The sequence below is a fragment of the Ostrea edulis genome, chromosome 2 (assembly GCF_947568905.1).
Source record: "Ostrea edulis chromosome 2, xbOstEdul1.1, whole genome shotgun sequence".
Taxonomy (NCBI): domain Eukaryota; kingdom Metazoa; phylum Mollusca; class Bivalvia; order Ostreida; family Ostreidae; genus Ostrea; species Ostrea edulis.
In genome coordinates, this window is record NC_079165.1 from 23658253 (window position 1) to 23676612 (window position 18360).

The 18360-nt window shown below is 35.4% G+C and overlaps 1 protein-coding gene across 1 annotated transcript; it reads right to left on the minus strand.

Annotated features, from left to right (window-relative positions):
* Nucleotides 1-5808: 5808 nt before the first annotated feature.
* On the minus strand, nt 5809-16531 carry LOC125679721 (uncharacterized). The gene is made up of 3 exons (XM_048919166.2): nt 16456-16531; nt 6020-6220; nt 5809-5927 (listed from the first exon to the last, which is right to left on the minus strand). Exons 1-3 carry the CDS (start codon nt 16529-16531, stop codon nt 5809-5811), a joined length of 396 nt encoding a protein of 131 aa, XP_048775123.2.
* Between the last annotated feature and the right edge of the window lie 1829 nt (nt 16532-18360).

Consider the following 18360-nt stretch of genomic DNA (forward strand, 5'->3'; position numbering starts at 1 on the left):
TTTAGAATGATATGTGCAAAATTATTGAATTAGCATTATTCTCCAAAATGTTAAAAAACAAACAAATGTGGACATATTTTCCTTATATCATGGTTTACCTATCATTTTTTCTGTTTATATTAGTAGATGTACATCTGTTGTAGTTATTTATGAAAAAAAAATCCACACCTTTCCTTAATAATTTCAAATCTATAGCTTCCAGAGTATGTCTACCCCCTTGGAAAAAAAAACCCCCGAAGTCTTGCACCATACAGTTGAGCTATTCAAAATCATTCGGGGATTAAGATATTATGTAATTTCATGAAAAGACACAGATAATGATTCTTTATCAACTTGGTAAAATGCTTGTGAAAAATAAAGGAAATCTATCGCATAATAGACTTGATAAAAATTCAATGAAAACAGAGTTATTGCCATTGGATTCAATATTTTGAAACATATCATTGATTATTCAAACATAATTATGACTTTTGAAATATTTTATGGGTAACAATATCTTAACAATAACTATTGAAAAAGACTCCAACAAAATTTATGTTCAAGTCATTAAATCATTGACTTTGCAAAATCTTATGACGTCACAGGAGTGTGGAACTACGTTAATAACGTTTAATCTTATCTTCGTGCATAGGATTTTTGCTGCGGAGTTGAAAACACAAAAAAGCAATTTTGAGTTCTAATGTGTAGTGACTATAGGCTTTTAAGTAGACCTGTATTTATATAAGCAATGAATACCCAGCAGTACAGTTGTATGCATGGATGATTTTTGTAGATGTATCTAGGGGTGTATATCCATCAAAGTAGAGGTCCAAGGTTTGGAAAGAACCTCTCAAAATATTAGAAACATTTTATGATAATAATTTAAAGATTATATGTCTTGAGCAAGAGAGATACACTTTATAAATACTTTATGCCAGAGTGATGAAGTGTATTGAAATTGTGATTTAGTGATCTTCTTAACGATTGCTGTTCATGTAATGAAAACTAAAGATTTGTATTCCAATCCATTTCATTGAAAGCATCATCTAATTATTTACAAATACCTGGTTTACACTGGAAATCTAATTGGCACTAAACGCAAGTTACTGTGCATCAAATCTGAACCGTGTTCACACGGATAATTTAAAGGTAATTCCCAACAACACATCTTAATACTGAAAACCCTACAAATTTCTATTAAAATGTGCATGTATTTTGTCTAGGATCTATATTTACCAAAGTCATAACAAAATATGTTTAGCGGCCTTTCTCAGAGTACAGCCGCTTCTAAGAATAGAACACATCACTTTAAAACACGCAGTGTTAATATACATAGATTTTGAGGCATTGGCTTTATATAAACAGTGGAAATATTTTCATATGAATTAAAGAAAATGTAGTTTATTTGAATGTTTTCAATAACTTTTCATCTACAGAACATTTCTGTCGGTTTTGAAGTGATGAATATGCACATATAGTAGTCCTAATTTTGACTTCATAGCTTATCATATGTGGAAAATTGTGACTTCTGAAACCTACAGATATCATAAACATTTTAATGTTTTACCTTAACACTCTAGCAATCATTTGACATAATAAGTAGATGGGGCAGCGGGTAATTTGAAAGTCCAATGACCTCATATATGCTAAAACCTTTGAAGAAATCCGCATATTGGAAGATGGTGTCTAAAATGCCTATCTGTATCAGCCAATCCGGATTTTTGTGTGTGTGTCAACCAGACTGGGTTCTTCATGTGCTTTACTCTTCACAGAAAGCGTGCATAATTGTCAACATGATGTTGTAAAGTTTTTACTTGGAATACCAGTGTCGGCCAAATTTGGTATGTATTATAAACAACTTTTCATAGGATGATTTATTATAATTAAGTGTTTAAACTATTTCGTCTGTGCATTGAGTTTTCATTTCTGCATATTATTAATTGTATCTTGTTTAACGTCCCTCTGGAGAATTTTTCACTCATATGGAGACGTCACCAATACCGGTAAAGGGCTTCAAATTTAGGCCTATACTCGGCCATTGAGCAGTGAAGGTTCTTTAGCGTGCCACACCTACTGTGACACGGGACATTCGTGTTCAAGGTCATCTCCGAGGATAAGTGATATTCACACCTGATGCCGAGCGTTTGGCGATGGAACTGTCACTACCTGTTTTAACGACTTGGGTGTGTCGCGGCCGGGATTCAAACCCCGACCTTCCGCATGCGGGGCGAACGCTCTAAACCTCTATGACTACCGCTGCGGCTGATATTGTTTTTTGTTAAACGTAAACATTGGATCAATATATACCGCCCCATTTAGTCGCCTCTTACGACAAGCAAGGGGTTACTCTGGACCTATTCTAACCCGGATTCCCTCACGGGATAATACCTACGTAGATGGTATTCCACTAATCTGTAGATGGTATTCCACTATTCTTTAAAGAAATCAGATTCCATTGTACTTGTCAATCGTCTCATTTTGTACTCTAACACATTTAAATCAGACTAAATACTGCCCTGCACTTGAACAATTGGCCACTAGATTTTATGAAATGAACAAATCAAATACAGGAAATGAAATTCAGGTGTTTTGTTTACGTCAGATCTATGGGGGAAAAAAAATTTTTTTTTTAAAGAGATTACGTCAAAAATCAATCACGGAACATTGGTGTAGGACTTCAGGAACAGTTGCTTCATGATTTCCACCTGGTAACTAGAATGATTTCTCGTCTGGAGTATGCAGTAAGGAAAATGGAGATTGTTTAAACGCGTTTCCCAAAAGTAAGATTTTTAACTAAAACTCAAGGACTGGAAATTGATGCAGCGATCAAATCTATACTCCATGTATGTGCAATAATAAGATATAAAGATTAAGGATGTCGATCTTAATGTGATCGACGCCAGTTTCCCCATAGTTTCTGAAACCAAAAGAGGTGTTGAAAATAACGATATGGTTCATTTCAACGAATTAACTGAAAAATCTGAATAATATATTGCTATATAAGCAAGCAAAATCTACTCAATGAAAATGTGAAGATAACGAACAGTGACCAATCTCATAAGGAATACAAAATTTGGCAAATACGGACCGCTGGACATACATGTACCAGAGGTGGGATGAGGTGCCTAGGGGGTCTAGGGATCCCCTGTCAACCGGTCACTTATATCTTGAGCAGCTAACCAGAGTATTAATGAGGTTTAATACATGTTTAAAGGTGTGTCTGGAAACAAATATTGCGGGGAATTTTTTTTAATCGATATTTTCATAGGAAACGTTTCAGGCAGTGAATTTGTGTATTAATTCAGAATCATGCATCGTGCGCTGGAGGTTTTACCAATATTGCATGTTTCTACGATCGACAGATATGTAACCCTCCCAGAGCTACTTATAGGAGTCATGAGACTGATCACTGTTCGGTATCCTTACTATTTTAATTCTTTTCTGCTAATACTAATACCCCGGTATAGATGCAGGTGCAATTTTCACCTCCTCCCCCTAAAAAATAACAACCCAACGATGCCAAAATAGTTGGATATTTTTTTCAACTTACCTGTTCAATAATGTATTTGACCACATTTAAGATAATTAATGTGATTTCATGCGTTTGTGCACCAATTTTTCAGGTGCAATATTTTTTATTATACCACAAATGAAGGAAGTTGTAAAAATGGCCGGCAATTGATGACAGTAATCCGGAAGCACTCCTTACCATCCTTCAGATGATTTAATAGGTACTGAATTTCTTAAAAAGTGTTTGAATGTAGTCTACAAGTAAAGACACTTATGCAATACAAAATATTTGATCAATTCTTCAAAGTGTACATTTCAGAGTAATATAGAAATCAAGCTTGCGTAGACGAGATGGTGCGTGGCTTAACCACAGGCAATTGCATCGCTTGGGGTCGAATTTACTATATAAAGAGTAAAGGTATAGAACTCGATATATATATATATATAGGGTACCCAAGTTAGCCGATGTAAAAACAATAAACCAATTGATATAAAATTCTACTTTGTATTCTAATATATTCATTCATAATCAATCTACATTACTACCAAAATTGCAATTTTCCTTAAACAGCGTTATCAAAATTTCATAAAAACTGGTTATGCCGATACAGTAGCATTCATAACAATTTCATGAAACTGTATCTTCACAAAAATATACAAAATGTCTGTAAAAAATAAAGGAAATCTATCGCATAATAGATTTGATAAAGAAATCAATGGAAACAGAGTTATTGCCCTTGGATTCAATATTTTGAAACGTATCATTGATTATTCATCTATAACTTAGATTTTCAAATAGTTTATTTTTAACAAGATTTTTTTACAATAACTATCGGAAAATACTCCAACAAACTATATGTTCCTATCATGCATAAATATAAATTAAATCATTGATTTTGCAAAATCTGATGACATCACAGGAGGGTGGAATTACTTTAATGCGTGTACGTAGTTTTCTATTCGTTAATCAATGACCGAAGTTTTCTATTGTTCCAGTCACACCTTCATTTATTGTGGGAAATGCCATATTTCCGCCATGTAGGCAATTCGGCTCTTGCATTTGGTGCCTTTGGAATTTGTATTCAGCACTTTATTTCTGTAGTCCAAATTTTGTCGAACTCCTTAAGTACTAAGAGGGTAGAGAGCACGGATGACCAGAATATTCTGCCCAGTGGTGAGATATCCATTTTCCTTTCATTTATTGTATCTGGTTTCTGTAAACAATATTTCGCACCCATTCCTAAGCATTCTACGGCTTTACTTTTCAATGAAACCGCACTCAAGTGACTATTCCAGGGTTCGAAATTAACTCATGTCCGTAAGTCCGAGACTAGTAAAAAACGTGTCGGACTAATGAACTCTCTATAGCACTAGTCCGTACGGACTAGTGAAAATCCGGAAATTAATCTTGAATATGGTAAAGATTTTTAGCAAGATTTGTCCGAGTCTCTTAGATGTTTGAACTTATGGTCGATTAATTACCTGCATGGTTGAGTGTTTGCGTGACTATGACATCCTGAGCTTCCAAACACATGGAGTGCATTCGAGACCGCCGTTCTTCGAACGTGCACAAATTGTCAAATTCCTGCCGATTCCGAATGCCGAGTACACATCACGAGAACATATTCTAGGTGCAAGAATTGCAAGTAGTGTCGTCTGAGAACATGCACGTTTGTGCGCACATGTTCTCGTCATTCGCGACTCTAACACAGTAGTTCATAACACTATAGCTCATGACTTGGTCAATCGAGTGAATTTTATTGACTTTATTGATAAAATTTCGAACTCCTGTGGCTCTAAGATCTGAGCACCAAAACAACAGGAATGTCGCACTTATGGATGTTTATAAAAGGATTAACTCGGAGGTTAATATTGTATGTTTCTGAAGATCTTGAATGCGAAATAAAATATGGTGGTCTCTTTCTTCTGTACGTGTCAGAAATTAAATTGATTGCAACTGTGATGTGTTTGGTTTCATTAAATACTGTTGAATAAAATGAAGATCATTTAATATGATGTACTGGACGGACTAGTGAAATGTTTTGCGGACTAGTGAACATCAACAGTGACTAGTCCGTACGGACTAGTGCTTGAAAAAGTTAATTTCGAACCCTGCTATTCCATACATTTTCTAGAAAAAGAAACTTGCGTTAATACATTGTGATGTCATCATTTTCGGAGAGTGGTGGGACGAAATCAGAAAACCTCAGTGTGATGATCCGGAAAGTCGGGGTGACACTTTGTTAAATCAACAGTGTCGAGATACAAAAAATAATAATAATAGATATGTAAGGAATAACTAACAAGAGTTTATCGTGTTTATTTAATACTGTAACCAGTACAGAACTTTTTTTCACAAACGGCTTTATCATCTATATTTTCATAATTCTGACAATACGCGCAAATTGGATCAGCAACAATTGATGGTTCTACGATATCTAGAAAAGAAAATGACATCATGTTACATGGACAATTAATAAATTACTACTACTACTATAATTACTACTACATTCAATTATTTTGAAGTTACCTATTTCTTTCTTGGTTAGTAGCATTGATGTTTCTGAGTTGGTTGTGTCGGTGCTGTTCTCGACAGTCTGTTGATTTTCCAGCAAGCATCCGTGACAGGTATCATTTGTTGTAGAGGTGCAGTTATCACAACTGTGCATACTCGGAGAAGTAGAACTCAGTGGCACGGTCATTGTTGTTCCATTTAATTTTGATGGCGTCACTGCATGTACCAAACAATACCTCATCAATGATTTTACAACGCCTTAGACAAAGTGTTTAGGACGACAAGAGTACATATAAGAAATGGTGATCAACCTCATGTGCCGTATAACGTACTATTCTCCTCATGCAAATATTAAGAAACTTAAGACGTATTGTGTCATAACATATCCAAAAGTGGTGTAAAGCAGACGTGGCTTCTTTTAAAAAAAAAAAAACCCACTCCAAACAACTTTCAGTCATCCCTTAGTTCCATTTGTCATAAAAATGAGTCGTTAGTTTGCCGTTAAGAGGTCTATGTTGAGTAAAATGTCCAAATATAAAACAGATGTGGAATACTCTATAGTGTCTTAATTCAAGTTCACTGGGAAATATCGAGTCGTCAAAAACTATAAATTACTTTTTTCAATGCATAAAACGTTGTCAATGTACCTAATGTTGAGGTTGTAGGACACATCAAGAGATTTCCTCTTCTCGTGTAGAAGTTTTTTTTAAAATTACATTCTGTCTCATAAGAATACAAACGGGTCAGCTAATAAAGGAACACAATTTTTACCCATGGGAATTTCAACAGACTGGTGGAAGAAGCGATTTCCGAATATTACGTAGGTAGTTTTAATGAATAACTTCAGCATTTTTTATAATCAACTTCAGAATACTTGTTGTGTGTAACATCAGATTGATTTTTAACCTAGTAATTTTTTTTAGGTTGACTGATCACAAGACGCCAATTCTTCCACGTTCCATTTTTATGGGAGCAGTTGTCTATGAAGGTAAAAAGCCTAATCTTTAATTTATCGTGAAGAATGGTAGTGTTGAAAAGTCATAGGTTTTGATGCTATTGAGTTTGAAAAATCTTTTCTGATGTTAAATCTACTAAAAGTTCTCTGGAGTTTTTGAGAATCCACATTTGATTTACACCACTTCTGACATGTTTTGGCACAGTACGTCTGAGTTTCTCCTTCGGTGAAGTTTATATTTTCGTGAGGTATTGATAGATTTTTTGAGATCTTGCAATGAAAGGTGAAGATAACGAACAGTGAACGAAATGCTGCTAAATTTTAGAATCCAATATAGATACATTTTACTGTAAGTAATTCTAAATGAATTGTGAATCCTTGAATTATGTTGTTGATTTTTATAGCATTTTGGGGTATTCAGACCCAGAGCAGAATTGAGACTCGTCCGGGATAAAGAATTGTCGCATTGTTGAAGATTTAGATATATATTTAACTGTTCAGGTTTCCGATAATTTGAAAAAGCGTTGATTGCATTAGTTGTACATTAGGGGGTTATCTGACCATAGTTTAAAGGGACTGGTTCACGATTTTTGATAAAAATATTTTTCATTTTTGATGTTACACATTAGAAATATAACTCATTTAATGTTGACAGCCAAAATTTTGACCTTCTGAATGCAAGAATGAAAGCAATATTTTAGCCTTAAATATGTGTTATGTAAACAAAGACTCGAGTCTTTTTATGTAAACAAACAAACAAGTGAAATATTGATTTTGTAATATAATGCATCTTAATTTTGCATAGTCTCAAATTTTAACTTTTAGATGACACATTTTACCCCAAAAATGCTTGAAATGTTAAAGATATGATAAACTTAGATCGATATCCATTTTTTTTTTAAATTTCGTAACCAATAGCATACCACAATCTTTGTTTACAGAACAATGAATAATCTCTCTAAAATGAGCTGTGATGATGTATAACCTTGATTTTCATGTGAAATCGTTAAAACACATTAGACAGTAGATTTTGATCATTAAAAGTGAAAAACAAAATTTTGGATAAAATCGTGAATCAGTCCCTAGTGAGAATAAAGATTATACAATAACGTATTGTTACAAGCTCTGTCAGCTGGAACCATATTTCTCACGTAACATATCTATCGAATTCTTTTATCACTTCTGAGTTCGTAAAGACAAAAGGAAAGATTGTTTTAATGTGTCAAGATTTTATGTTTTACTTACAATATCTATCGACATCTACTCTGACAAGCACTTCTCCAAATTTAACCCATTATATGATCTTTAACATTTACAAAACTTTGTAATGCATGTGAGTAAATTAATGCACCGCTTTTCTTTTTTCGCATGTTAAGTCCTCACATAATTTGCTTTGCCTTTCCGAATAGATACAAATAATTCCAAATTGACACGAAATTGTAACCTGTATATCTGAAAACGAAAACAACGGAGTCACCTGTTGCTACACGATGTTTACAAGACCTATTTCCAACCCTGTGTTTTTCAAACTAGGAGACGAAATTTTAACTAACTCCTGCAATAGGAATTATTTTTCATACCTGATAATAGTTTTGCAGATTTCCTTAAAACTGCAGGCTTCCCATGAATTAACAAGGGTGTAAAGAACAAAACAATTCGACAAAAATTCATAACAAAACGGTCTCCTGGAGAAAACTGAAATGAACCATTTAATGCAGTATTGTTTCTTTAAGTATCGAAATTGCTCGCTTGGTCGACGACACAACAGGAAACAATTAACTACAATTCAGAAATTAAATCAAAATGTCTCTATCATCGCTATTTCATGTTCTAAAAATAACAAAACAGAGGAAATATGTACATGTGTTTGATAATTAAGTATGGTTCCACGTAAAAATCAGGTAAAATCGCATTTTCGTCCCAAGTCCGTGTTCACGAAATGAACCCAAACTTAGCATACTAACTCACCGTAATATGTTTAGCAAATATACAAAGTAGTTTTGATTTATTTCGCCTTGTTCCAAAATTATGGACAGATAATCATGAACATGGAGAATTCACGCTTAGTGCAAATCTATACAAAACACTACTTGTAATCCCTTTGAAATCTAAAAACAGCAAAGCGGGTATGAAAATATATCATTATATAACATTAAACAAATAAAATAGGCATGCTCTGAAATAAATATTTTTTTGGAAGTTTCAATATAACATTTTAAAACCTCTCTTTAACGCAATTTCGATTATCGTTCTTGAATTTAACCTCGATGATAGCTAGGGGCGCTGCGTTGTTCTTTTCTTAACCTTCATCCATAGTGATGTGCATATATTAACCTACTTTAAAACATTATTCTTGTTGAACATCTGTCAAATGCTGGAGGAATTCATATTTTTGCTCAAGGTCATTGTTCTAATGAAAATATTTTCGTAAATCGGATTGGTAGAATCATTTTAAATCATTTAACCGATGAAACAATTGACACGACCGTCGGTTAAGTAGTGTTGTCCATATACGCAAATCTTTAGCATGTGTTCTATATCGGTTACGTCTACAGTGTATGTGTACGCATGACCGTCGTGCGAAATAGCCACTTCGTATGGGGACCGTCTACATGTACTATACACTCATAGCAATACTCATAAAGTATCTAGAGTATGAATAATTGAAATTATCCACTGAACAGGAAAAATAAACAACTTCATTGTTAAATTCACGAATAATTCTAAAGACAGCGGGAAAATATTACAGTCTATATCATGTGTCAGACCGCCACGGAGTAAGACATGAGCCCAACTATCTATTTTGTATTGCTTGTAGGAGTTATGAGATTGATCACTGTTCGTTATCTTCACCTTGCATATAGCGCCTTTGTTTACACTATGTAATGTTTCTTGTAAATGAAAGCCACGCTACTGATGCATAAAAGCACGCTTCCCCGCGTGAGCGTTAGCATTTAATTGAGTTAATTCACCACGTGATCAGTGAAAGGTGAAGGTTACGATTGATTGATCGCTGTTTTCCGCCCACTCAGCAATTTTTCGGTTATCTGGTAGCGCCCAGTTTTTATTGGTGGAAGAGAGAACACACATACAATGTACCTGGGAAGAGACCACCGACCTTCCGAAAGTAAGGTGGGAAACTTTCTCACTTACAGGCGCGAGCGGGATTCGAACCCGCGCCGACAGAGGTGAGAGGCCGTGTGATTTTGAGCTCGATGCTCTAACCACTCGGCCACCGAGGACCCTGTGATATTAACTCCTATAAGCAATACAAAATAGATAGTTGTGATATTAACTCCTATAAGCAATACAAAATAGATAGTTGGACATTGACCCCTGGACACCAAAGAGGTAGGGTCAGGTGCCTAGGAAAAGTAAGCATCCCCTGTCGACCGGTCACACCCACCGTGAGCCCTATATCTTGATATCAGGTAAACAGAGTTGTTGGTTGTTGGTTTTTTTTGTTGTTTTTTTTTACGGCTTATGACATTTTTATTTACCAGACCTATCACTATAACATATAATAAATAGACCAAACGATAGAAGAAGAAAAGGTGTGGAAAGCTGCCAGGGATGGGGCCCTGACTAAGCTCCACCTAAATAACAATATATATTCCCTATTACATCTCGCAGGATGTAGAAGAACAAACTAGAACTGTCCTAATGGGACTAATACCCCCCGCGGGGCATATAAGATGACGGGAAATATTTAATGCAAGAACATTGGATATTTTCACATTATCTACAGGGCAATCAATGTGAATGCAGAAGTGTATATTCTACAGTACAGCAGTACATGAAATATCAAAAATATGCTTAATATAAACAATGAATACTAATTGGCACATTTTAGGCTGTATGATTGCAAATCCCTGGTCAACTCTTCTAGTCTTTAGTTTATATTCACTTTGTTAAAGATCATTATGTTATGCCAACTTTACTTTGTCATTGATTTTGTCAGTAAATAAATCACATTAGCTCAAGTATTGGTATTATTGTAATCTTTCCCACTGGTATAACAACTCTAAGTAGCTGCAATAAAGGCAGTTTACTATGAATCCCATTGCCAGGGATAGTTGAGATTATAAATACTATCTGACAAATAAGTATTCAACACACATGAGCCACTTTATGGTTTACTGAGAAGTCACAAGATTGCAGATATCACATAGATTTGTTGATGAAACTCTGGACAAATTGTGTCTATTACTACAAGTACAACCAAACCAGAAAATGTCCGTAACTTCCATAACTGTTAAAATATTTCAATGAAAATAGAAGATGCACAACTACATTATATATATAAGATGAGAATAAAGTTTGAATCAAATCTGTTCAACGGCATTAGAAATAAACTCTGGACAAAGTGCGCAACCCCCAAAATGAAAAGAAAATGTGCGTAACTTCTATAACTGTTAAAATATTTCAATGAAAATAGGAGATGCATAACTACATAATATATAGAAGATGTGCATAAAGTTTGAATGAAATATGTCCAGCGGTATTAGAAATAAACTTCGGACAAATTGCGTATACGGACAAACGGACGGACAAAGTGATTCCAGTATATCCCCCCCCCCCGCAAACGAAGTATAAAAAATTCTAAGAGAAATACAAAATTATATAATCATATGAGAACAAAGTTATACAAATATAACTACATGTACATCAGCTAAACAGAGTTATCCGTAGTCAAAATCAGTGTGCCAAGAACGGTCTTGCGTATCGAATCATTTGAGAGATATAAACATCATAGGCAACAGCTCCCATAAAAATGGAACGTGGAAATATTTAAAAACTGAACATAAGCAGAACAAGCTCTTGTGTATCGAATCAGTTGAGGGATATAAACACCATATGCAGGTGATAATGGAATATTGCTACATAAATGTGGGAAGTTGACGATGGAGAAGCTGAAATCATCCCGTTTGTCATAAAGTTGAGTTGATTTCCTTAGGTGTACATTTGGGGGTTATTTTGACCAATAGTATATCAAGGGTTTTTAAAGTAATATTAATTATAAATCTGAAAATTTTGTTTTGTTGTAAAAATGTGCTATTATATGATTGATTTGTATGCAACTTTAACCATAGTCATTGATAAATCAAAAGTTTAAAGATTTTATCAAAATAACGATTTTGGTTCTATTCTATATTTATTGAAATCAATTTTTGCACGGGAAGACAATAATGTAATTTTGCGTCATTCAGAGTCTCGAGATAGGTTTTCTAACACAAATATTAAAAGTTAAAAAAAATCATCAACCTTATATTTCTCTCATTGAAACATTAAATCTCAATATCGTATCAAAAAATTTTCGACACCAAAATGACAGCTAGTATTTCTTTAAAATACAGCTGTAATAATGAACCTATGGTTACAAGCTTTGCCAGCTGGAACAAACATATTGCTCATGTAATCTATCTAATTGTTTTATCACTTTTGAGTTCGTAAAGAAAAAAGGAGAAACTCTTTTATTGTGTCAAAATAATGTTTCACTTATAATACCTAGTACCCATTCTAACAAGGTCCATCATCTGGTCTTTAAGAGAGGGTGTTGCACCTAAGCGGGAATTTTCCCTAATCGGAGCTCGGTACCAGCACTCGTGATGTAGAACTGACCTTCATCCATATTTATACTCTTATTGCGTATTTGCCATTTAAATACCCGTAGGATCCCCCAGTACTAAGGGCAAGCCTAATACATTTTATGTGTCAATACATTATACATATAGTATAAACATAGTTTTAAAATAAAATCGTGAAAATTAAATTGTGGGTTTTTTTTAATCTGAGTATCAGAGACAATGTATGAAAGGTGAAGATAACGAAGTGATCAATCTCATAACTCCTACAATCAATACGAAATAGATATTTGGGCAAACACGGACAACTGGACACACTAGAGGTGGGATCAGGTTCCTAGGAGGAGTAAGCATCCCCTGTCGACCGGTCACACCCGCCGTGAGCCCTATATCCTGATCAGGTAAACGGAGATATCCGTAGTCAAAATCAGCGTGTATACAGTTACATGCTATAGTGTATCAAATATTTATTCTATACTATTACAGTCTAAAACCTCTTATACTTGTATGTATTATTTTCTACAACCAACAGTTAGCAACTGTACATGACTCTGGTCACAAACAAAATATGGGAAGTTTAATACACATTAATACAGTTCAACAAAATTATATGCACCTGAAAACATTAATTCACCATAGCAATATCCTACTGGAATACATAAAATCGTATCCACTCAAACTGTTTAACAGTTATTTACCTTGTTTGGCCTTCAAAGTTTTTCTTTCAGATCTTTGCAAAGTTCACAACGGTTTTTCGTGAAAGACACCATATTATGCCTTTGTCAACACCTTTCACTCAGAAAAACATACAAGTTCTCGTTAGCAAGCTTGACTATTAAAACACAGGTATTGCATGCTGTATTCAGCGTATTTAAAGCGAATCCCATTCAAAAACTGAACGGTGTCCAGGTTGGAAGCTTATTTCAAACTCGGCACATTGTAATAAAAAGATATTTGATCTGAAACATTTATAAAAACTAGAAGTGTGTTTCAATTAAGAAAAAAATCTAGATGGAAAACGTAATATGAAAAACAAAATTGTGTTCGGGGGGGGGGGGGGATTCGAAACCGGTCGTTTTAAAAAAGGACTCATCTTCACATATTAAATTGGACGACCTTACCCACTGAACCACGCAGTAGCTCATACATTTCTAAGGAAAACTAACGTACAGGTGAAGATGAAAATAATATCAGTGAAGTCGTTACGATTTTTGCATTTTACAAAAAAAAAATGCCCCCGTGAAACAAAATTTTAAAGTGACAGTTTTATTTTAGCGGAAAACTCGGAAGAACATAAAATTATTCATGCCAAATTTAATTTGTTTCACGGAGCCAGTTTTTCTGAAATTCGGGGATACTCCTCCATTTTAACGCTAAAAATCATATAAATCGCTTATTGCTTGATTTTAACTTGATTATTTTGGTAAATTTTGTCAATACACGTCTTTTAAACTTATTTTCAAAAATGTTTGAATCAACACGTACGTTCCAATTGGTTTTATCATATAGTTGATTAACTTAATTTTATTGATCTTTCATGCAACACCTTTAGGGAAATTAACATGAGACGTGCAGCACCTTTACAAAACTATGTGATGCGTGTGAGGAAAATTAATGCCCCGCTTTTCTGATCACCAATATTAACTCGTCACATAAATGGGTGTGCCTTTCGGAATAGGTACATGTACTATTAATTCCACATACGAATGGACACGAAATTGCAACCTGTATCTGAAAACGAAACAACGGAGACACCTGTTGTTACACGATGTTTACAAGACCTATTTCCAAGTCACAATTAACCCTGCGGTTTTTTAAACTAGGAGACGAAATTATTAGCTAACTCCTGCAATAAGAATTATTTTTCATACCTGATAATAGTTTTGCAGATTTCCTTAAAACTGTAGGCTTCCCATGAATTAACAAGGGTGTTAAGAACAAAACGATTCGACAAAAATTCATAACAAAACGGTCTCCTGCAGAAAACCGAAATGAACCATGTAATGCAGTATTGTTTCTTTAAGTATCGAAATTGCGCACTGAATTGACGACACAACAGGAAACAATTTCTGACAATTAAGAAATTAAATCAAAACGTTTCATCGCTATTTCATGTTTTAAAAATAACGTTGGAGAAGAGAAAATATGATCATGTGTTTAAAAATTTTAATGTTCTTTTCTTAAGCTTTATATATAGTTATGCATATACATGTATATTTACTACATCTAAGTAGTCCCGTGGGGATCTGGATTAGAATAGATCATCAGAACCCCGTGCTTGTTGTAAGAGGCAACTAAATGGGGCGGTCCTTCGGATGAGACCCCAAAGCCAAGGCTCCGTGTCACAGCAGGTGTGGCACGATAAAGATCCCTCCCTGCTCAAAGGCCGTAAGCGCCGAATTCGGGCCTAAATTTTGCAGCCCTTCACCGGCAGTGGTGACGTCTCCATATGAGTGAAAGATTCTCGAGAGGGAAGTTAAACAATATTTAATCGATCAATCTTCCCCAGTTCGACGGTCACAAACCGCCTTATATCTTGATCAGATAAGAGTGTAGATAACAATAGTCATGAAACATGTCGGACAGCATTTGACATAATGACAGGTTGTATTGGCAATTGAAACTAGATCGTTATAACGACCATATAATTTGCGAAATAATGATTTTAAAGGAGACTGTTGAAACTCCTGTAACATCAACTTGTTTGTCAGTAGCCTGCCTCGATTTAAAAACTATAATTCTTTCCTGAAACCAGCTTGGTGTTGATAAATTAAATTCACTCCCTGAGAGTAAGTTTCCAGCTGACTATTTGCTCAAACAGTTAGCAGTGTAAATGTTCTTTTGGTAATGTTTGATCACCCTTTGCAGTGCTGGATCCAGGAATTTCATAACCGGGGGGGGGGGGGGGGGTAGAAGGCTGGGGTTGCAGGGGGCGAAGCCCCCGGAAGCTAATGAAATTGTGCCAATAAGAGAGTGGGTTCTTTTTCATTTAGATAATGAACATATAACGTCTACATACGTATATTTTGCTCTTTTGTGGGCGTTTGTAATTTTTTTTTGGTAATGAAAAAAAAATTCAAACGGGGGGGGGGGGGGGGGGGAGGGGGGGGGGGGCGGCGGCGCTGGATCCGCCTTTGCTTTGTATATAGAAATATGAATTCATCAATGGAGAAAAAAAACAACGACGATTTGCAAATCTGACCTATGCAATTGTTAACTCAGTACATTTAACGGCAGATCAAAATATGTTTTTGAAACTTGCTGAATCTTGTATCTATCCATCCATTCATTAATCTTTCTACTATCTAATGAAATAAAGAAATGAAATGGGCTTCGTCATTCATTTTGGTAAGCAGGATTTTGGCGAGTTTGATATTTCATCGGTAAGCCCAAGAGTTACAGACAGACCGTGGCCCAAGTAGCATCCCTCGCTGATCAGAAAACAAAACTACTCCGTGGCCGAGTGGTTAGAGCATCACGCTGAAAATCACACGGCCTCTCCCCTCTGTCGGCGCGGGTTCGAATCCCGCTCACGCCGGTAAGTGAGAAAGTTTCCCAGTTTACTTTCGGTAGGTCGGTGGTCTCTTTCCAGGTACATTGTATCTGGGTTTTCTCTTCCACTAATAAAAACTGGGCGCCACCATATAACTGAAAAATTGTTGAGTGTGGCGGAAAACATCAATCAATCAAAACTATTCCTGTTCTCAAACGAAGGCTCGCTAGTGTATTTCGTTTTTGTGTGATACGTAGATTATCATTAAGCAGACAAGATCTTGTTTACACAAACTTAACGTGTGCATTGCCTTGAAATGTACATTCTAAATTTTGAAGTATTGATTAAACGATTTTTTTTTATTGCACAAGTGTCTTCCCTTCTAAACTACAGTTCTACGCTATAAGAAATTCAGTACCTACTAAATCATCTGAAAGTTGTTCGCAGTACATCCGTATTTCTGTCCATATGATCATTTTACTGGAACATTCCATTTTTATAACTTCCTTCATTTGCGGTGTAATAAAATATTGCACCGGAAACAAAATCGGTGCACAAATATGCCCTACATAATATAGTCAAGGAAAATATTGAACTCGCATTAATAATCTTAACTGTGGTCAAATACATTATGCAACAGGGAAATGGAATAAGATACCTTACTATTTTGGTATCGTTGGGTTCTTTGGAGGGCTAAGGGTGAAACAAGTCCCTGCATCTGTATAAGTATTTTCATAAATAAATTTTAAAATAATAATTCCTACCATAATTTAATTGAATTGCCTGAGTTTGGATTGATTGATTGAATATTGTTTTACGTCCCTCTCTAGAATATATTACTCATATGAAGACGTCACCACTGCGGTGAAGGGCTGCAAAATTTAGGCCTATGTTCGGTGTTTATGGCCATTGAGCAGGGAGAGTTCGTTATCGTGCCACGCCTGCTGCGACACGGGACCTCGGTTTTTGCGGTCTCATCCGAAGGACACGCCCCATCTAGTCGCCTCTTACGACAAGCAAGGGGCTACTGAGGACCTATTCTAACCCGGATCCCCACGGGATGCCTGAGTTTGGACTTATTAATCATAACTTCCACCAGGCCAAGATATAATGAATGCGAAAACTACATTTGTTTTGGTTACGCACACGATAAGCTGCAGCACTCTGGGGAAATATTGTAGAGCAGAGGGTTATAGTTCCGTTTATTGGGAAAAAAAACATGCAATTTCTGGCATAGTTTCTAACACAAGATGTAGGACCGGATTTCTATATCATTTCACCTCCTCGAACCTTTACTACTATGTTCTGGGTATAGTCAGTTTTTAAATCGAGGTAAGCTACTGACAAACAAGTTGATGGTACAGGGATTTCAACAGTCTCGATTGAAGTCAGCATTTCGCAAATTCTATGGTCGTTATAACGATCTAGTTCGTCAATACAACCTATCATTGGGTCAAATGCTGTCTGACGTGTTTCATACCGATTGTTAAGCCGTTCTTGGCACACTGATTTGACTGCGGATAACTCCGTTTACCTGATCAGGATATGGGGCTCACGGCGGGTGTGACCGGTCAACAGGGGATGCTTACTCCTCCTAGGCACCTGATCCCACCTCTGGTGGGTCCAGGGGTCCGTGTTTGCCCAACTATCTATTTTGTATTGCTTGTAGGAGTTATGAGATTGATCACTGTTCGTTATCTTCACCTTGCATTCAGTACCTTTTTGGTTTTAAGAATTAAGGGAAAATATGTGTCAATCAGATTAATAATGATAAATATGTTAATCTTTATATCTTATTACAAATATGATAGAATATATAGTTTATCTCCGTATGAATGCATGGTTCATGATTTCTGTTTAAAATACTTAATAAAATATAAACAATTCTTTAGTAAAACTTTAAAAATCCACATTTTTCTGACGGCAGAAGAGAAATCAATTTAGGAAACTTAAGTTTGCAGGTGGAAATCATAGACCAAATGTTTGAATTCCTCGACAAATGTCACGTGATCACGAATTGACGTGATTCCTTGTTTTATGAAATGTGGATTCTAAAAATTTCCAAAGAATTTAAAATAAAAAAAATTTTCCCCAAATCAAAATCAAACGTTTGACTTCAACACTTTACACGACCATTCCTCACGATAAATTAAAAACTAGTCTTTTTGATGTCATAGACAGTCTTCAATAAAAATGGAACACGGAGATTTTCGTATCTTATTGGTCAGTCATCTAAACCTAACTTTGTTCAAGACCATTCTGATTTACGCACGAAAACCTTACTTTGTGAAACACCATTCTGATCTACGTACTAAGAACTTAC

Excerpts from the sequence above, each read along its gene's own strand:
- LOC125679721 (XM_048919166.2), bottom strand. The coding sequence starts at position 16,531 with ATGGAATGTTCCAGTAAAATGATCATATGGACAGAAATACGGATGTAC. Across the intron at positions 6,221-16,455 it reads ACTTTCAGATGATTTAGTAG|TGACGCCATCAAAATTAAAT; the intron begins GTACTGAATTTC and ends TGGTACATGCAG. Across the intron at positions 5,928-6,019 it reads ACTAACCAAGAAAGAAATAG|ATATCGTAGAACCATCAATT; the intron begins GTAACTTCAAAA and ends TTTCTTTTCTAG.